Here is an 18757-nt window from a genome sequence, read left to right as displayed (position 1 = left end):
CCCCAATATAATTCAACCTGATATAACACAAATTCGGACAGAATGCAGTAAAGCAGCGCTCCTGGAGGGTGGGGCTGCGCACTCCAGCGGATCAAAGCAAGTTTGATATAACGCAGTTTCACCTAGAATGCGGTAAGATTTTTTGGCCCCCGAGTACAGCGTTATATCAGGGTAGAGGTGTATTAAAGTTTATGTGATATGAAGTCTGGACATGAAACTGTAAAGAAGCTTCTGCCAATGAGAGCTCCTCTTCAAATCCTTTGACCACTCTTAAAGGGAATACTAAGGGTATATGGCAAGGGTTTTATTATTTCTTATGAGGCTTAAATACATTGGGGTCTGCCACTGCACTAGCATGGAAGAGCTTAAAATGAATCTGAACCATGAAAATGGTGGGACACTGCCTGGCGAGTGACCCCTTCCTTGTCCAACAAGACCACCAGGTTAAGGAAGCTGCAATAGGAGATGAAACAAGCAAGCATCCTGATGCACATCAGTATATGGAAGCCCTGGAACAAGATCCTCAGCCCACTGACAGCTCCTTTGCGCTCTTCCAGCGACACAAAGAAGTCTTGGAGTTAGCTTAAGCAGGCAGTTGGAGATTTCCCTGGCCTTAGGCCACCACCACTCTCAGAGTTGTTGGTCTAGAGGATGCATGGGGAGTGCTCTCCTCTGGCGATTCATAGCTGCCACAACCGCCCCCAAGGGGGCTGTGACACATGGCCATCAGAGTAACATTGAGGCATTTCTAACTTAAGTGGAGGGCCAAACTGGTCCCTGTGGCAAACTTGGGGATTGAGAAAGTGCTAAGATAGCATAAAACCACCTTGCTTTCTCCCCTCAGGGCCTGTACTGACAACAGCTCATCCAGGCCCAAGGACTGGGGCCCTGGCTCTGCTACTGACTAGTTAAGGACTTTGGGAAGTCATTTCACCGATAGTTCAGTTACTCCATCTGTTAAATAAGGATGATATTTTCCTACCTGCTTGTAGGAGGTGCACAGCCACCGACAGTGCTGCCTAGTGATCATGCAAGGGTTGGTAGGTCGTCTCCCTGTGGAAACAGAGTCCTGTCCTTCAGTGCCTCACCTAAAGGGTTTCCAGTCCTCCCCTTTAGCACAGGTATTTGGGAGACTGGGCTCTCGAACAGTCAGTCTTTTCCAGCTGGCCTCTCACCCTAGGTAAAGGCTCTTTATCACCGTAACGTCCTCTTGGAGTGGCTAGGGGAGCCTGGGCTACCCTCTCCACTGGCCTGTGGTTGGGTGGTTCCAATCAGCACACTGGGGTGCTAAGCAGCCACTCCCCTGAACCACTTCCTCTTTTAGCTTCCCAGAGTAAATCACTTCAGTCTAGTCTCTGACCTGCACACTCAGTCCCCGGCCTCTCCTTTGTAAGCTACAGATCTGTGGTGTTAAGTCTCAGGCAATCAGCTCCTAGGAGCACTTTCCCCTCAGAGAAGCTGTCTGCTCCATTCCATCCTTTTCCCCCTTTGAGCTTTTCTCCTCTTTTTAAAGCCTTGCCTCCAGGTTGTGCAGGGTTGACAGGTGTGTCTGAGAGGGGCTTGCCAAGCCCAGAGCTGTTTCTTAACCCTTGATCTCCAATGTGGGATTTGTATACCCCATCATATACCCACCCCCTTAAAACAGGACATGGCATCTTGTTCTCCAGTCCTGCATCCCCACCCTTGTGGGAAAAGAAATCTGTATTCTGATGGGTCCTCCCAGCATGGTGAAATACCTGAAAACTATACAGTTGTAATGAAAGGTACTATTGCATAATCCAGAGGTTGATGTCCTTCATGTCATTCAGCCAACACTAATGAGAAGGGGTTTCCCACTAAATAATATCTATAGCCCATCTCACAGCCAAAGCTTCTTTTTCTATGATTGAATAGGCTATCTCCCAGGGGAACAGTTTCCTGCATATATAGAGGACAAGTTGCTCCTCTCCCTCAACTTCCTGGGAAGGGATCGCTCCAAGTCCTCCTGCAGAGGCATCAGTTTGCAACAAACTTTTTTTCAAAGTCTGAGTGAAAAAGTACCAGGTCCTGACACACATGGTTCTTTAGAGTCCTGAATGCCCTGTTGCACTCTTCCAACCAAATGATCTTTTGGGTACTAGTACCTTCACAAGATCTGTTTGGGGCACTGAAATAGTGTCAAAATCTGCTATGAATCATCTATAATAGCGCACTAGACCCAAAAAGCTCCATACCTGTTTTCTGGTTGTTGGGATGGGAAAAGTTATAAGGCCTGAACTTTGCCAATTAGTGCTCGTAATCTGCCCCATCCCACAGTGTAGCCAAGGTATGTGACTTCCCAGTTTGCCATTCTACACTTGATCAAGTTCACCTTGAGTCCTGCACTCTCAAGGGCTTGTAGGGTGGACATGACATGTCGCACATATAGTCATCCCAATTATGACTGTAAATCATTATGTCATCTATGTATGTTGCCACATATTGGCCATGTGGCTGCAGCACTTGGTCCATGACTTTCTGGAAAGTGGCTGCTGCCCATAGAGGCTGAACGGCATAGTTCAGAATTAGCACAGACCTAATGGGATGGAGAAAACAGTCTTCTCCTGAGACTCTGACATCAAAGGATTTGCCAGTACCCCTTTGCGAGGTCTAGGGTGGAGATAAACTTGGCTGCTCCCAGTCTTTCTAGCAACTTGTCAACCCCAAGGGTTTCCAGTCCCCCCCATAGCACAAGAATTTGGGGGACTGGGCCCTTGAACAGTCAATCTTTTCCAGCTGGCCTCTCAGCCTAGGTGAAAGCTCTTTGTTGTTGTCCTCTTGGAATGGGTAGGGGAGGCCAGGCTACCCTCTCCACTAGGCTCTGGTCCAGGGCCCAATGTCTGGGTGTCTCCAGTTGGCACACTGGGGTGCTAATCAGCCACCTCTCAGACCACTTCCTGCCCCAGCCTCCTTTAGCTTCCAGAGTAAATCACTTCAGTCTAGTCTCTGACCTGCACACTCAGTCCTGGGCCTCTCATATGTAGGTTGGTATAGGTCTGTGGTGTCAAGTCTCAGGCAACGAGCTCCTGGGCAGCACTTTCACTTCAGAGCAGCCATCTGCTCCCTTCCACCCACCTACCCCCACTTTGAGCTTTTCTCACCTTTTTAAAGCCCTACCATCTGCTTATGCAGGTTTGGCAGATGCGTCTGGGCGGGGCTTCCTGAGCTCAGAGTTGTTCCTTAACCCCTTGCTTTCCAGTGTGAGATTTGTATACCTCATTACACTGTCCCATAAGGGTTCTGTAAGGATTAATTAGTATTTGCACAGAGCTTTGAACATGCTGAGCCCTATATAAATGCTATTATTGTTATTAATGAATTATTATTATATTAGCATTAGAACTCTTGCACATAAAACAGTGTTCCTTTTCTGCACACAGGATATGACCTCCACCCTCTGGCCAGCTGCAGGGGTGGGTATAGGTGAATCACAAAGTACCCATTTGGATTTCCCTTTTCTTTAAACCTTAACTTTTATTTCAACACAGAAAGAAGATTCCAAGGAAGGTTGTTGACTTTGTGTCATTTCTGTGAGGCACTCAGATACCATGCTGCTGCGCATGCTATTGAGAGATGAGATTAGATAAAGGAGAAGGAGTGAGATCAAATAGCAGTTTTCTGTTACTAGCTCCCAGACAGCTGAGATGGAGCTCAGATACTACTGGGATGGGCATCCTAGAAACACCTAAGATAGACATGTCATTAAGAAGCAATTAAATAAACCATCCTCTCCCCCCACAACTATGAACTTTATAGATGCTACCTCCAGCCCCATTAGATTCTTCTCCATTCCAACGAGGCAGCAGCTTTGGTCTTTTAGTTGCAACATTTCCAGCTGCTTTGATCTCTGCCTGTGAGAGTTCTTGGAATTACCTCACACCACTCTAACCCTTTCTTTGATATATATTTGGGTAAATTAATGGGTCCATCCTACTGAGTAGAGACAACTGATACAGTAAAAAATACTTGAGCTAAAAAAACCCTAGAACAGCTCTCCCACATTTGAGGTGAGACTTTTCTTCCCATTGATTACAGGTCCTGTTGCCTGTGTAATTAACAGTACATTATTCAATAGTTTGAAAAATATTACAAGCTGCTGGCTACACTCCACAGGTGTAGCGAGCGCCCTCCGTACCCTCCGACTGGAGGGGGCCCCACAAGGAAGGGGGCCCCTAAAAGTGGCAAAAAAAATGTAAGGTATAACTAGGTAAGTGACATTTATTGACGCTATTGCACAATCCATGTCGGTTTTACTGACAAAACCATGAAGTCATTATGATACATCATAATGCTATTGGCTACATCAGTTGTCTGTCGGTCAGTTTCGAATTTTAGTTGGACCCATTCAAAGAATGTGTATTTGTGTTCATAATGGCGGTCGGCGGATAAATGTTATTAATTTAGTTGTTTAGTTTTTTATTGTTTCCAATGCAGAAGCGTCCTTTGTGATGTCTAAGAGAATGTATAAGAGCGGAGCTAGTAAACGAAAGGCAGCAAAAGATGCCGAGAAGGAACTTGAGAAAATTCCAAAGTTGTCAACGTATTTTGCGCTGCAATCCAACGTACAGGTACAGGCACATGAAACGGACAGCGCTAGCAGCGACGAATCGTATCCAGAAGTATCCAGAAGTGCTTCAAGTGAGGTCGAAGGTGAAGCCAGTTGTTCTACCAAACAAACTGTGACAGATATTCCAGCTGCTGCCGGGAAAGAAGTATCTGAATCTGAACCACTGACTGATGATCCAGGAGATTGGCCGTCTATAATATCGGACAGGGAAGTATGTGACATTGTTGCACGTGGCCCACCGCAGCAGAATGAAAGTTACGAATTTCCATTTAACGAGGAAAGACGGAGGTTCACAAGTACTCATTTCTATTGAACCATGGCAAATGGCGAGAAAATAAGACGTTCATGGTTAATGTACTCAGTTCAGAAAGATGCCATTTTTTGTTTTTGTTGTAAATTATTTGGCACTGGCGACATACCGCTACGTCGTGGAACATCTGCTTGGAAAGCACTGTCAAAAAGACTTCAGCAGCATGAAACAGGCAAAGGTCATCAAGACTGTATGGTGAAATGGTTTGACCTTTGGTCAGGCATAGTAAACCGTACATCTATTGACCAACTCGAATTGCAGGCTTTTCTGAAAGAAAGAGATTTCTGGAGAAATGTTGTCAAACGCATGGTTGATGTCATTATTTTCTTGTCCGAAAGAAACTTGTCATTTTGAGGAAGTAATGAAAAGTTTGGCGATCCTTTGAATGGCAACTTTTTGGGACTGTTTGAATTGCTTGCAAAGTATGATACTGTCCTCAGCGAACTTTTACAGAGGATTAAGATAAGAAGGCAGAGACACATGTTCAGTACCTCAGTCCACAGATCCAAAAAGAGCTGATTCAACTTGTTGCCAGTAACATTCAAGAGGCCAACATAGCGCAGCTTAAGAAAGCAAAATATTATTCAGTTATTTTGTACTGTACTCCCGACGTGTCACATGAAGAACAGATGTCTGTGGTGTTATGCTTTGTTGAATGCAACGGTGAAGATGGTGTCAATATTCGTGAAGCGTTTGTTGGTTTTCTTAATGTTCATGATACAACTGGCGAGGGCTTATTGGAAGCGTTTCTTGAAAAGGCAAACAACTTAGGAATAGACATTGCTGACATGAGAGGCCAAGCTTATGATAACGGCGCAAATATGAGAGGAAAGAATAAAGGAGTTCAAGCCCGCATGCTAGAAATAAATGACCGTGCCTTGTATGTACCATGTGGAGCTCACACCTGGAATCTTGTGATCTCAGACGCGGCAAAGTCATCGAAATATGCCGTTGACTTTTTCAGTCTGATTAACAGAATATACGTTATCTTTTCTTCTTCACCTTCATGTTGGGATATACTTCAAGAACATATGCCAATATCTGTTAAAGGGTTATTGGACACTTGTTGGGAGTTGAGAATTGATGCTGTGAAGCCATTGCGTTATCACCTTGAAGAATTGTGCAATGCTTTGTCATCTTTGCAAGAATATGCGCTCGAAAAGAAAGATGGCAATACAGCACCAGAAGCCAGTGTGCTTTTAGACCATGTTACTACGTGGCCTTTTGTTCTGACTGTGTACACATGGTACGATATACTATTTCACGTCAATAAAACCAGCAAATTAATTCAGTCACCAGATGTGTCAATTGATGTACTGCAGGCAGAAGTCGGTGCTAGAATGAAGTTTTTGGAAGACTATCGAAATACAGGATATAACTCTGTGGTCACAAATGCACGTGAAATAGCAGAGCATATGGGTATTGAGCAGGTGTTTCCAGAAACCAGGGTGCGACATAAGAAGAGAATGTTTGATTACGAATGTGCTGATGATTCGAGTCGTCTTTCTGCTGAAGAAAAATTCAAATCACAGTTCTTTCTTGTTCTCACTGATCACGCCATATCTTCTGTTTCGTCGCGATTTGACCAACTCGTTGAGTGGTATAAGTTGTTTGGATTTCTGTACAATGCTAACAGCCTGAAGCAGTGTCACAGAGAAAATGAACTGGAGAATCACAGCAAAAATTTTGAAAGAAAAATGGGAGACATTGATGCCAACGAACTCATAATGGAATTGATTCGTTTTATTTATGTCATCGAGAAAGAGAGAGGACTTGTCACGGCAAACAATTTTTTAATGTACATATACAAGAACAGCCTTCAGGAGATATATCCGAATCTTTGCATTTGCATCAGAATTCTTCTGACCACACCAGTTACTGTCGCTGGTGCTGAAAGGAGCTTCAGCAGAATGAAACTGATCAAGAATATCCTGCGCTCAACCATGACAGATGACAGGCTTTCTGCACTTGCAGTTATCTCAGTCGAAAACAAGATTGCCAGATCTCTGGACTATGACGCATTGATTAACCAATTTGCGGAGAACAAGGCTCGAAAGAAGCGCTTTGCGTAAATACGGAATACATGTACACTGTAGGCCTATGTATACATAATATGAACCCTGTATATTGTATAAAATAAATACCACATTCCAGTTTCTGCATTGTAAGGGGCCCCGGACATATGTTCGGAGGGGGCCACGTTCTTTGTTGCTACGGCCCTGCTACACTCACATGGGGTTTATCATGGGAACTGTTCTCTGAGAGGTGCTTGACGGAATATTAATTGGGATGGTCAAATCCATTCCATCCACAGAAAGCCATAATAAGTAGGTTCCACATGGGGGAATGTAGGGCAGCTGGGGAGAAGAATTTTACCATCCTAATCTAGATCCAGGGAGTGGCTCCTTGTTGCCCTGCTCCACCTCCCTCAGATATACTAGAATAGCATCCACAACAATCCTTCTACACCAATCCCATGGAGTGTTGGGGCCAACGGATCCATGTAAACATAGATCACTCGGGCCCTCTCATGGCCTGCTTGTGCCTCCTCCCCTTCCAGCCTTCTACCCCAGAGGATGTGGAGGCTTTTTCTATTGCATATAAGGGTCTGGAGAGATTTGTGCTGGGTCCCTATATCATGGGAGAGGGGGGTAAATTTCAGCAAAGGAATATAAAAGGGTCATGCAGAGGGTGTAAGAAGCAAGCAGCCTGGTGCCTCAGTGTCCGTGCAAAGCACAGCTTGGCCAGACCTGAGGATCTGGGCTAATAATACTACTCACACAAGTAAGCATTTGCAGAATAAGGCCCAATGTTTGGGTATGGCGAAGCGTACAGTATTATGTGACCTCACAGTTTACTTCTTGGTGGATTAGTATAGCCAGGGCTAGATTTAGGGGCAGGTGACCTAGGCAACTGCCTGGGGTGCCAGGCTTGGGGAGCGCTGGGCTCGGGGTGCTGTTTATGTTATTAGCGACAAAAGGGAAAATAGAATGTTTGAAGTAACATGGTTCAGGCATTCTGTAATTGCTTATATATGGCATGAATAAATACAGATTTACAAATCCTAACATGCAAATTTATTGTCTTATATGATAGGGATAAATCATGCATGCAAATCATGCATCAAAGTCGTGAAATAGGTTACAAATGCAATAAAAAATAAGGTATTCAAAAGTTTTAACAAATGGGGGTTGGGGCGCCATTTGGACTAGGGCTGGCCCTGAGCACAGCCAGACTGGTAGAAGAAAGTACAGTCAAATTTTAAGCAGAAGAGAAAACATGGGACAGGAAGTAAAAGTAAAAGTGATCAGAGCAGAGCATGTGGGATTGGTGGGATATGGGTAGGTGTGGCTGGGGACGGGTGCCAACCTGTCACAAAGGGGAGGATCCAATCAGACAAGGTTGGAGACCACTGTGTTAGTCTGAGCTGCCTGTTATGCTAAGAATAGAGACTAAAGTCAGCAAACCAAATCAAGGGAACCATCTTTGTGTTGTAATCTTCTCCAGAATTAAACTTGATAGCCTTCCTAATAATCCTAATGAATTCACATCACAGGCAAACTGTCTTGCTATTGCTCCTTTGTCTCATGAATATAAAGGGAACATGTGACTTTGATGCTGATCAGAACTGTCCTTTTGTTCCTCTCAGCTACTGTGGACTTGAACTAAGAGCAAGATGACTCTCTGGTGCTCAGTGCTCCTCCTGCTGGCACACAGGCAGTATGGAGGAGAAGGATGAAGCTACCTGTCTCGAATGTTAGAAGCATGGGACTGCAAGGGACCTTGAGAGGTCTTCTAGTCCAGTCCCTCGCACTCATGGCGGGACTTAAGTATTATCCAGACCATCCCTGACAGATGTTTGTCTAACTAGCTCTTAAAAACCTCCAGTGATAGATATTCCACAACTTCCCTTGGCAATTTATTCTAGTGCTTAACCACCCTGACAGTTAGGAAGTTTTTCCTAATGTCCAGCCTAAACCTCCCTTGCTGCAGTTAAGCCCATTGCTTCTTGTCCTATCCTCAGAGGTTAACAAGAACAAATTTTCTGCCTCCGCCTTGTAACAATGTTTTATGTACTTGAAAACTATTGTCCTGTCCCCTCTCAGTCTTCTCTTTTTCAGACTAAACAAACCCAATTCTTTCAATTTTCCCCCATAGGTCATGTTATCTACACCTTTAATCATTTTTGTTGCTCTCTTCTGGACCGTCTCCAATTTGTTCACATCTTTCCTGAAATGTGGCACCCAGAACTGGACACAATACTCAGTTGAGGCCTAATCAGTGCAGAGTAGAGCGGAAAAATTACTTCTTGTGTCTTGCTTACAACATTTCTAATACAACCCAAAATGATGTTTGGTTTTTTGCAACAGTGTTACACTGCTGATTCATATTTAGCTTGTGATTCACTATGACCCCGGATCCCATTCTGCAGTACTCCTTCCTTAATGTAATTTCCCATTTCGTATGTCTGCAACTGATTGAGCCTTCCTAAGTGGAGTACTTTGCATTTGTCCTTGTTGAATTTCTTCCTATTTACTTCACACCATTTCTTCAGTTTATCTAGATCATTTTGAATTTTAATCCTATCCTCCAAAGCACTTGCAACCCGTGTTCCCTCTAAGCTGCATGCCTGCACAGCCACACAAGAGGCCATCAAGGGCTGTGCAGCTGATTAGTACAGCCGTGCAGGTGCGCACATAGGGGTGTAGCCACAGGTGGGCCTTGAGAATGTGTAGGTAGGTAGATCAGTAGGGTGAGGTGGGGGTAATAAGGGGTAGTTGGGAGCAATGGGGTGAGGTGGGGGTAGCAATGGGAAAGCTTGGGGCATGCAGGGCTGCGGCAGGGAGAGACATCTCTCCACCAGCTTTGGGGCAGTGGCGGGGCGAGACACTTCTCCCCCAGCTCTGGGGCTGTGGCAGAGCGAGACACCTCTCACCCAGCCCCAGGGCTGTGGTGGGGAGAGATGCTTCTCCCCCAGCCCTGGGGCTGTGGCAGGGAGAGAGGGCTCTCTCCCAGTGTGGGTTGTGACACGGAGAGAGGAATCCCCTCAGCCCAGGGCCTCTCTCCCAGTTCTGAGGCTGCAGTGAGGAGAGAGGGCTCTCCCCAGCCCTGGGCCAGTGGTGTCTCACTCCCCAGCTGAGAGATCTGGTTCTCTTGGGCTTAGCCAAGCAGTTTGTTTCCCCTACAGTCCAATCAGTACTCATCAACTGGTGAGGACTGGCCTGCTCTGATGCAGTAGCACCCCGGGTGACTTTTTTTGGTCTGATACTTTTTAATGCAAGGTGAAAATCTCAACCATGTGAGATCCCTCTCTCTAAATTTCCCTTTCAACTTTTATTTAAAAAAATCTGACAGTATTCTACTCAGTTGTTACCCCACATGCTGTAGTGGCACTGTTGCGAGATGCAGCACTGTTTGCAGGAATAGCGTGGCACTTTTCCATAAAGATAACTTAATGGTTCTAACTGTCATGGTAGGAGGGATTTGAACGCAACTCTCAGTAGTTAACTATGAGCATCAATGAAGGGAACTGGTTACTCAGTCAGACTGAGGATTAACCGAACACTAGGTGGTATAGTTGTCCCCGAGACCTACCCATTCCCCTTTTCCTCCAAGATATGCCACTGCAAGTTAAGAAGAGCAAAGGTATGATTGGAGGATGTAGGCCCATCTTGAGACATCCTTTGGGTGGGGTAACCTTAGCCAAGCTTTTCTGAATGTCCACATATTGTTTTTCTGTTGAAGGCTGGATAAACGTTCCTGTGCATGTGGATTATTTGGCATCCCTTGTAACTGGTTGCTTAATTATTTTCTCCATTATCTTTCTGAGTACTGAAGTTAAGCTGACTGGTCTGTAATTTCCTCGGTTGTCCTTATTTTCCTTCTTATAGCTGGACACTATATTTGTCCCTTTTCCAGGCCTCAGGAAATTCTCCCATTTTACCTTCCGGGAGCTGCTCAAGGTAATCACCACCCGGCCAGATCCAGGACACCTCACCCCCTGTCCTTAGCCCCCTCCCAAAGCCCATTCCCCCTCCTGAACCCCAACCCCTTGCCCCAGCCTGGTGAAAGTGAGTGAGGGTGGAAGAGAGCATGCAGGGGCAGAAAGGGAATAGAGTGAGCAGGGGCGGGCACGGGAGTCTGTGGGATTAGCTGGTTGGCAACCCTGATGCTGTCCCTGCCGGCTGAGGGCCAGAGCCCGACCAGCAATTTTGTGGGGCTTGAGCTTAATGAAGGGCCGGGGTCAGCCTGAACCCTGTCATGCTGCGGCCAGCAGCACTAGAAAGAACCCGCATTCGGACTCCCCCTGCACAGGGGCCGGACCCGACCCCACGCTCTGCCGTAGCAAAATGGGCCCAGCGAAAACTACGCTTCTGCTCACGGAGCTTCCGGCGGGCTGCGGAACCAATCAGATGTGTCCGTGGGACTAGGGACCGGCCATTGGCGCCGAGGCTGGTGGCGGTTGAAGTTTAAACTTTCGAACGGAGCGAGCTGGCGGCTGTTAGGACTTAGAGGCGCCGAGCTGGTGTCCGTGGCCCGCGGATCCGTGATTGCCGCGCCGGGTGGGTGAGCGCGGCTCGAGGGGAAGCGCCCCTGGGTGGGCTCTGCGGGGCGGCCCGGGGAGCGCTAAGGGCAGGACGGCGCCGGGGTGGCTCAGCGGGGGGTCCCAGGAAGGGCTGGGCCTTCGGACGTGCCCCAGCGATCTCAGAACCTCGGTCTCCCCCTTCACCGTGAGGAGGGGTGGGGGGTCTACAAACCACCGTGCGGCAGATGCACCAGCCCCGCCCGCCCTGAGCAATGGGGGCCGCTGCTGAGCCCCCTCCCCCCCGCAGGTTTAGATTGTTATTGGTAAATGCCAGCAAAGCCAGGATTTCACCCTGCACCGGCAAACCCACAGAAACACGTTTCTGTCCATCGTTACTGCCCCTTACCCACAGGCAAAGTAAGAAAAAACACAGCTCCAGAGCTTCTGATTGAAAGAGGTTTAGTTTGTATAGTTTTGTTCTGTGATGTTGAGAGATTGTGTTCTATAAAGCGTTACCTTTTTGAATCCCCACCTCTGCTGTCAGTCAGTACTTATTGCCCCCCCTCCCCGGCATCATTTCCTGTAGAGTGACCAGATGTCACAATTTTGGGGTCTTTTTCTTATATCGGCTCCTATTCCCCCCCACCCCCACCCCCTGTCCTGATTTTTCATACTTGCTGTCTGGTCACCCTAATTTCCTGCAACTGTGAAAATGTAAATTGATAAAAATGAAACAAAATGCTTAAAACCCATAATTTAATGCAATTGAACATGTAAATAGGAAAAATGTTTAAAATAAGCATCTATATTATCTGTCAAAATTATAAAACATAGAATTCTTCCAAGTCTATGGAAGAGCCCCAGTGGCTGTGCTCTTTCAGCCAACACTTAAAGTTGGTGGTTCATTTAGTTAATACTCCATCAAAGGTCTCTCTCTCATCCTCACTCTTCTCAAGTTGTAGCTTTAATAAGAGTATAACAGGAGTCCATGGTATTCTATCTGTCTGGCCCACCCCCTTTTACTGTAGCATCTAATTGCCTCACAATTTTTAATGCAGTTATCCTCATGAAACCTTTGCAACACAGGAAAGTGCTGTTATCCCTGTTTTGCACATGGGGAACTGAGGCAGAGAGAGAGCTAAGTGACTTGCCTGAGGTTGCGAGAAGTCTGTGGCAGAGCAGAGAATTGGGTGCGTCAAGTAAGTCCCAGGCTAGCACCTGAAGCTCTGGATAGCCCTTTCTCTATTGTTTACTTTCTTGTGCAGTGTTTCAGGAGAGGTCACCATGTCACAGGAGTGGAATGAGTGGGAGCTGAGTAAAGAGAATGTGCAACCCTTGAGACAGGGGAGGGTCATGTCTACCCTGCAGGAAGTCTTGGCTCAGCAGGAGACTTCCAGCCACACAGCTATTCAGCAACAAAAACAGTGAGTAAAATATTGACCTATTTTCATCAGTGTTTCTGTACCTTCTGTTGAGTTTCCACCATTAGTCTCCTGGCTATAAGAAGACTGTAGGGAGCAGAAGTACGGTCTGAGTCTTTACTAATGCTGCTGTGTATGGTTGTAGCAAACTAAAGCTGTCAAAGGAATTTGCCTTTTATGCAATGTATAGATGAAGGGCTGGTGCCAGAGAGAATTCTTTCATGGTTCAATAGTGGAACGTTTAAACTGCAAGCACTAAGGCATGGGTTCTCAAACTCTGGGGGTTGGGACCCCTCAGGGATTGCGAGGTTATTACATGGGGGGTCATGAGCTGTCAACGTCTACCACAGCTCTGCTTTGCTTCCGGCATTTATAATGATGTTAAATATATAAAAAAGTTGTTTTTAATTTATAAGGGAAGGTCGCACTCAGAGGCTTGCTGTGTGAAAGGGGTCATCAATAAGAAAGTTTGAGAACACTGCACTAAGGAGAATCTCTTGTGTCTGAATATTCTTCTAAAGAGGAATATACAAATATTACAGGAGGATGTCCCTTCTTTTTTCCCCCTTTGCTTTATAATAATCTTCCAAATGAAAGTACTGAACAGGGAGTACGCAACTCCTACCATAATAATCTAGTAAGGGCGGCTACTTGTCAGGGAAAAACACTTCTCCACTATAATAATCCATCAAAATGGGCTACCTGTCAGTTGATTATCTTTCCCTCCCTGGTAACTTCCCATAGCAGGGTACAAGAATCCTCTTTGATGGGACCATATGACTGTCAGGATAGTAACTTGGAAATGTGCACTGAAAGGCTGTTCCAATCCCTCCTTGTTGTTAAATGTCAGAGTACTAGAAAACTTTGTGTCCAAGGGTGGTTTAAGAGCCTAATTTGGTTCCTTTGACACCAGTGGGAGCAGGATTGGGTCCTGCTGCAGGAGAAATAAACAAGTTTGTCTCCGAAGAAATAGTCTCAGCGATTTGAATAGGAGTGAAGATCTTGTTTTCTGCCATGTTAACTATATCTTTGTAGTTACTGAACTACTGTTTACATATCATGTTGTATTTTTTCTAGGGGATTTGAATCTGAAATCCGCTTTTATTCTGGGGATGATCCATTGGATGTTTGGGACAGGTAGGCAATCTTTATTTTGCTAGAATGGGACAGTAAAATCTCTAATAGTTGGAAATTGTAGAGAGTTTCATGTAGGTATTCACCCACGAAAGCTTATGCTCCAAAACGTCTGTTAGTCTATAAGGTGCCACAGGACTCTTTGCTGCTCATGTAGGAATGTTACAAGAAGTGAATAAAGTGCTTTCATTTTGTTAACAGAAACCCCCTGATCAATGGGTTAAGGCCTACAAGGAGAAATGTCTTCTGTTGTAATAACACTGGTCTACAATTTTTGAGAAGTCGTCTGCTTCAGAGATAAAATGTGATATTTATTGTGTATTTTGATGTGCTGAGTTCAAATATGACAATTAAAACAACTGATTGGCTACTGTTTCTAAGATATTTAAGTTTTTACATTTTATGTCTAGGTATATTGTGTAGATAGTAGAGTTTTAATCATAAATTGTAAACCTAGGTCTTTTCATGTGTTTATGGTTGCTTTACATGATATTTCACCTGTCCTGTTTATGTAACACTTTAAAAATCAGCAAAAGGGTTATATAAATAAAATTTATTATGAAACAAAAGGCAAAAAACTATTATGTACATAGTTTAGTCCTATTCAGTGTCTACTCGGTGCTTCTTGGCTTGTCTCTTGTATTCATTAAATGGAGCATCTCTTGTCACTGTCCAGCAATAGTCTGCAAGCACTGATGGGCTCCATTTGCCCTGATAGCCTGCCAGGAGATTCCACTGCTGTAGTCTGAAGCCCAACAGCTCTGCCTTACTCTTGGGTAGTTCCAAATCCCTGACAAGGTCATTCAGTTCACCTTGTGTTATGAGGTGTGGTTCAGAGGAGGAGGATGGGAGAAAATGTGGGTCCTGTGACATTGATGGTTCAGGACCAGAAGTTTCATCCTCTTCCTCGTCTGACTCAAGTGAGAATGATTCTGGTGCATCAGGAACCGGCAGTCCTTCTCCATGGGGTACTGGGCGTATAGCTGATGGAATGTTTGGATAATGCACAGTCCACTTTTTTCTTCTTTGACACACCTTTCCCAACTGGAGGCACCATGCAGAAGTAACAATTGCTTGTCTGAGCTGTTGGCTCTCTCCAAATCATTGGCACTGCAAAAGGCATAGATTTCCTTTTCCTGTTCAACCACTGGCGAAGATTTGTTGCACAAGTGTTGCAGCATGTGTGTGGGGCCCACCTCTTGTCCTGATCTCCAATTTTGCAGCCAAAATAAAGGTGATAGGCTTTCTTAACCATAGTGGTTATACTGCGCTTTTGTGATGCAAAAGTCACTTCACCACAAACATAGTAGAAGTTATCTGCACTGTTCACACAAGTACGAGGCATCTCTGCTCACTTTGGCTAAACAGAAATGTGTCCCTTTGCAAAATCAAACACTGACAAATAAGAGAGCACAACACTGTGATTTCTAGAGCTGATATAGGGCAATTTGTTCAGCAGAGTGATGTAAGCTTTGTTATGATTGCATCATCTATGACTTCTAGGAATAACATGCTGCAATTCATATCATGTATGACGCAATACCAGCTTCAGATTGCATCATTCATTATTTTGCCTAAAAAGCAAGTACTGTCCAAACCCAGTCATAGCTTTATTCATAGATGCAGTCAAAGATGTATTTTAGTCATTTCTGGTTTAAACTGAGATCCCTTCCCTTTATAACTCACTTATCCTCCACCATTCCCAAGTCAAGGGTCATATATACTGACCCAATAGTATATCTTGAAAACTAGAGCCAATCAACAATTTTAAGCATCATTTTCGTTCTCAGTGACCCAGAATTAGTAAAGTTGGACAACATTTATTTCAGAAGCATTTTGGCTGTAGAGCAGTGTAATCTATGATCTATCTTTTCTCAGTACTATAAACCAAATTTTTCTTCTTTTCTCTTCATAATATATAGAAATTAAGATGCCTCTTTTTATACCATCTACAGGTACATCAAATGGACAGAGCAAACATTCCCTCAAGGTGGAAAAGAGAGCAATCTCTCAGCTGTTCTGGAGAGAGCTGTAAAAGCACTGAATGAGCAGCAGAGATATTACAAAGACCCTCGCTATCTCAGTCTCTGGCTCAAGTTTGTAAGTATCCTTTTGATGTTCTCTTAGGTACTTTCTTAAGCATTTTCTGAAGCTTTTGGATGTTACTGAACTGCTTTTCTTTGTACAGTGCATTTTGTGACTGCTACCAGTGCAAATTTAAGATTAGTTCTTTACACTTCTATCAGGCACGTGACAGTTGTTCACAATATAGGATTCATATACCAATCTGTCATTCAAAGACTCTCTGCCAATGGAATCTTCAGGAGTCTTCTGGTGTCATTCAGCCTGGACAAAAATTGTACCTGGCTTTCTTCAGAAGTATTCATTTGAAAAACTACATATTTCTTCAGACTGATGCAGCTCGATTCTCTGATCAGTTAAACAGAGCAGAATAAGCTTAAAGGAATGCAGCTGACTTGAAATCTAGCCAATATTTTTTTTTAAATATATGAACAGTGAGGGATAAATGAAGTGTCAGCTACTATATCTGCCCCTAAGCCTCAGAATGGCTCATGGTTTTTCGTCCTTTGATGTTTTTCTTCTCTCCCCTGTTGCTGCATGGAAGACAGACACAAACAGAGGAAACTGACAGTGAAACTGAGTACACAGCATAAATGGAAAGAAGAAAATTTTCTCTTGTAATCTTTTCTTAGTTGTCTTAAATGTCATAACAATAGCAGGCAAAAACATTTCAGAAACATGTTTTGTTTTTTTTTTTTTTAAAAGGCGCAGGTGCACCATATGCAATAGCAGTCCACATGCTTCTTTAGGGGGCTCATTTTCCACTGCATATGCCCTGTGTGTTGCTAAGAGGCAGCACATCCTTTTGAAGCACTTTTTGCTTCCCAGAACCGGGTTCCTTCCGCCTATTACCCTCTCTTCTGCATCGCCCCGGTAGGGGGAGACTAAGTCTTCTGTTAGCCAAGATTGTTACTCCTAGAAGACACACAATGTTCTCTAGCTACTATCACACTTGGACACTTCATAAAGTTCATATCCTTTTCCTTGTCCCTCAGAGTGGTGATTTCATTGCTCCCTTCAAGTAGGAAAATGAGTGATCCTGAACTGTCTCACATCTGTAGTTAAGATGAAGTGAGAATCCTGCTGCCACTCACCTGCCTTACAGTGAAAAGAAGCTAATTCCAAAACTAATGTAACAGTCAAAAAAATAAAGTAAAATTGGAAGATCTTTATGGCAGAGGCGCTTTTTTTTTTTTTTTTGCTTGTTCTGTAACTATAGTGCCTAACACAGTTGGGGCTTGGTCCATAACTAGGTCTCCTAGGTATTACAGTAATACTAACCACTCTGCTTTCCTTCCAGTGAAGATCAGACCAGTGTAAAGCTTTGCTTGCTTCTGAGGCAGAAGGAAGGGTTCTAGTTTTAATGTAACTTCTCTAACCCAAGTTATAAAATATGAGACCTGAAATAATTTAACATAATAAATGTTGATTAGCACTGTTGTGCTGGTTTCACAAGGGGCATTTGTTGGACGAACTGGATCTGGATGGCTTGAGGTTAGTAATGGTGGTTTGTAGGTCACCATTCTGAATCTAGCCTGGTTCAGGAGTGATTTTAAAGTTGATGATATAGGATGCTCATTCAATTCCACATCAAAACTACCACTAACTTTCATCTTAGTTAGTACCAAATTGAGTTTGGTACTAAATTAATTCCCTAAATCCTAAATTGCCTTCTGGATGCTAGAGGTAGTCTTTCTTCTTGCTTCTCTTCCCATTCCCCAAACGTAGGGTGTACCTGTTCTGAGGATTAACAGGATTTTTTCCTCCAGGGCCATTAGTCTGGCATCTTAAACAATTCTTAAACACTATTATAAAGAAAAATTAAAGAGAGAAAATGCCTATATGTAAGTTTATGGGCTGGAATTTTCTATCACTCATGAAGTATATGCATGGAGTCATAGGTAACAATAGCAGTCTTGCTTAGTAGCAGTATATTTGAATTTCTATCAATTGCTTTCCTCATCTTGTGAACTCTTGATATTTCTCTTAAATGCAAAGAATTATGTCTAACCTTGGGTCTGCTCTTGTGGAACTTGAATTGAAAACAATGGAAGCCTTGCAGGTGCATCATAGGGCACCAATTGACCCAGAGTCTTTATTTTTATTTAATTTTTTTTTTAACTTGGTGCAGTAAATCACTGAAACTTCTGGGCTATTGCAGGGAAACTACTGTAGTGAACCGTTGGACCTCTACAGTTATCTACACAGTCAGGAAATTGGCACATCGCTGGCGTTATTCTACATCACATGGGCAGAGGCGCTTGAGGCGAGAGGTAGTTATAAGAAAGCAGATTTAATATTCCAGGAAGGGCTTCAGCGCAGGGCTGAGCCTCAAGACAAACTACAGTCCCATCACAGGTAAAACTTGCCTGTGGAATGAGTAAAAATGGATTTGTTTTGTACAGCTCTGAGTAGGCAACCTGTGTAGTGAAATTCACACTGACTTTTTTGCATTTCTTCAGGCAGTTTCAAGCCCGTGTCTCTCGACAGACCCTGCTGGGACTTGAGCAAGATGAGGAGGAGGAGTTGGATCTTCCTGTTATAACTGAAACCCAAAGGAGCTCACTGGCAGAACTGAAAGGCAAGGGGAAGAAAAACGTGAGAGCCCCAATCAGTCGAGTAGGCGATGCTCTTAAAGGTAAGTTCGGCTGGTCAATCCTTATGCTTATTGAAAAACAGTAATCTTGTGATGTCAAAAA

At 44.3% G+C, this 18757-nt stretch overlaps 3 protein-coding genes across 6 annotated transcripts in view; 2 read left to right on the top strand and 1 right to left on the bottom strand.

Annotated features, from left to right (window-relative positions):
- The window catches only part of LOC127051893 (uncharacterized), a 119866-nt gene that overhangs the window by 2492 nt on the left and 98617 nt on the right, over positions 1–18757 (top strand). The gene's annotated exons all lie outside the window — the stretch shown is intronic.
- The window catches only part of FSIP1 (fibrous sheath interacting protein 1), a 597082-nt gene that overhangs the window by 523973 nt on the left and 54352 nt on the right, over positions 1–18757 (bottom strand). The gene's annotated exons all lie outside the window — the stretch shown is intronic.
- BUB1B (BUB1 mitotic checkpoint serine/threonine kinase B) overlaps positions 11338–18757 on the top strand; it is a 43666-nt gene continuing 36246 nt past the window's right edge. For 3 of the 4 annotated variants that reach the window (XR_007774630.1, XM_050954799.1, XM_050954801.1), the window contains exons 1-6: positions 11338–11458; positions 12687–12845; positions 13920–13979; positions 15932–16076; positions 18220–18416; positions 18521–18696. Coding sequence is in view for 3 of the 4 variants with exons in the window: in XM_050954799.1 (XP_050810756.1) it covers positions 12706–12845; positions 13920–13979; positions 15932–16076; positions 18220–18416; positions 18521–18696 (718 nt within the window). In the remaining variant the exon portion in view is untranslated. Of the gene's footprint in view, positions 11463–12686; positions 12846–13919; positions 13980–15931; positions 16077–18219; positions 18417–18520; positions 18697–18757 lie in introns of all 4 variants that reach the window. The other variant, XM_050954800.1, reaches the window with a different exon arrangement.

The sequence above is a fragment of the Gopherus flavomarginatus genome, chromosome 5 (assembly GCF_025201925.1).
Source record: "Gopherus flavomarginatus isolate rGopFla2 chromosome 5, rGopFla2.mat.asm, whole genome shotgun sequence".
Lineage (NCBI taxonomy): Eukaryota > Metazoa > Chordata > Testudines > Testudinidae > Gopherus > Gopherus flavomarginatus.
This window is presented reverse-complemented; position numbering and strand designations above follow the sequence as displayed.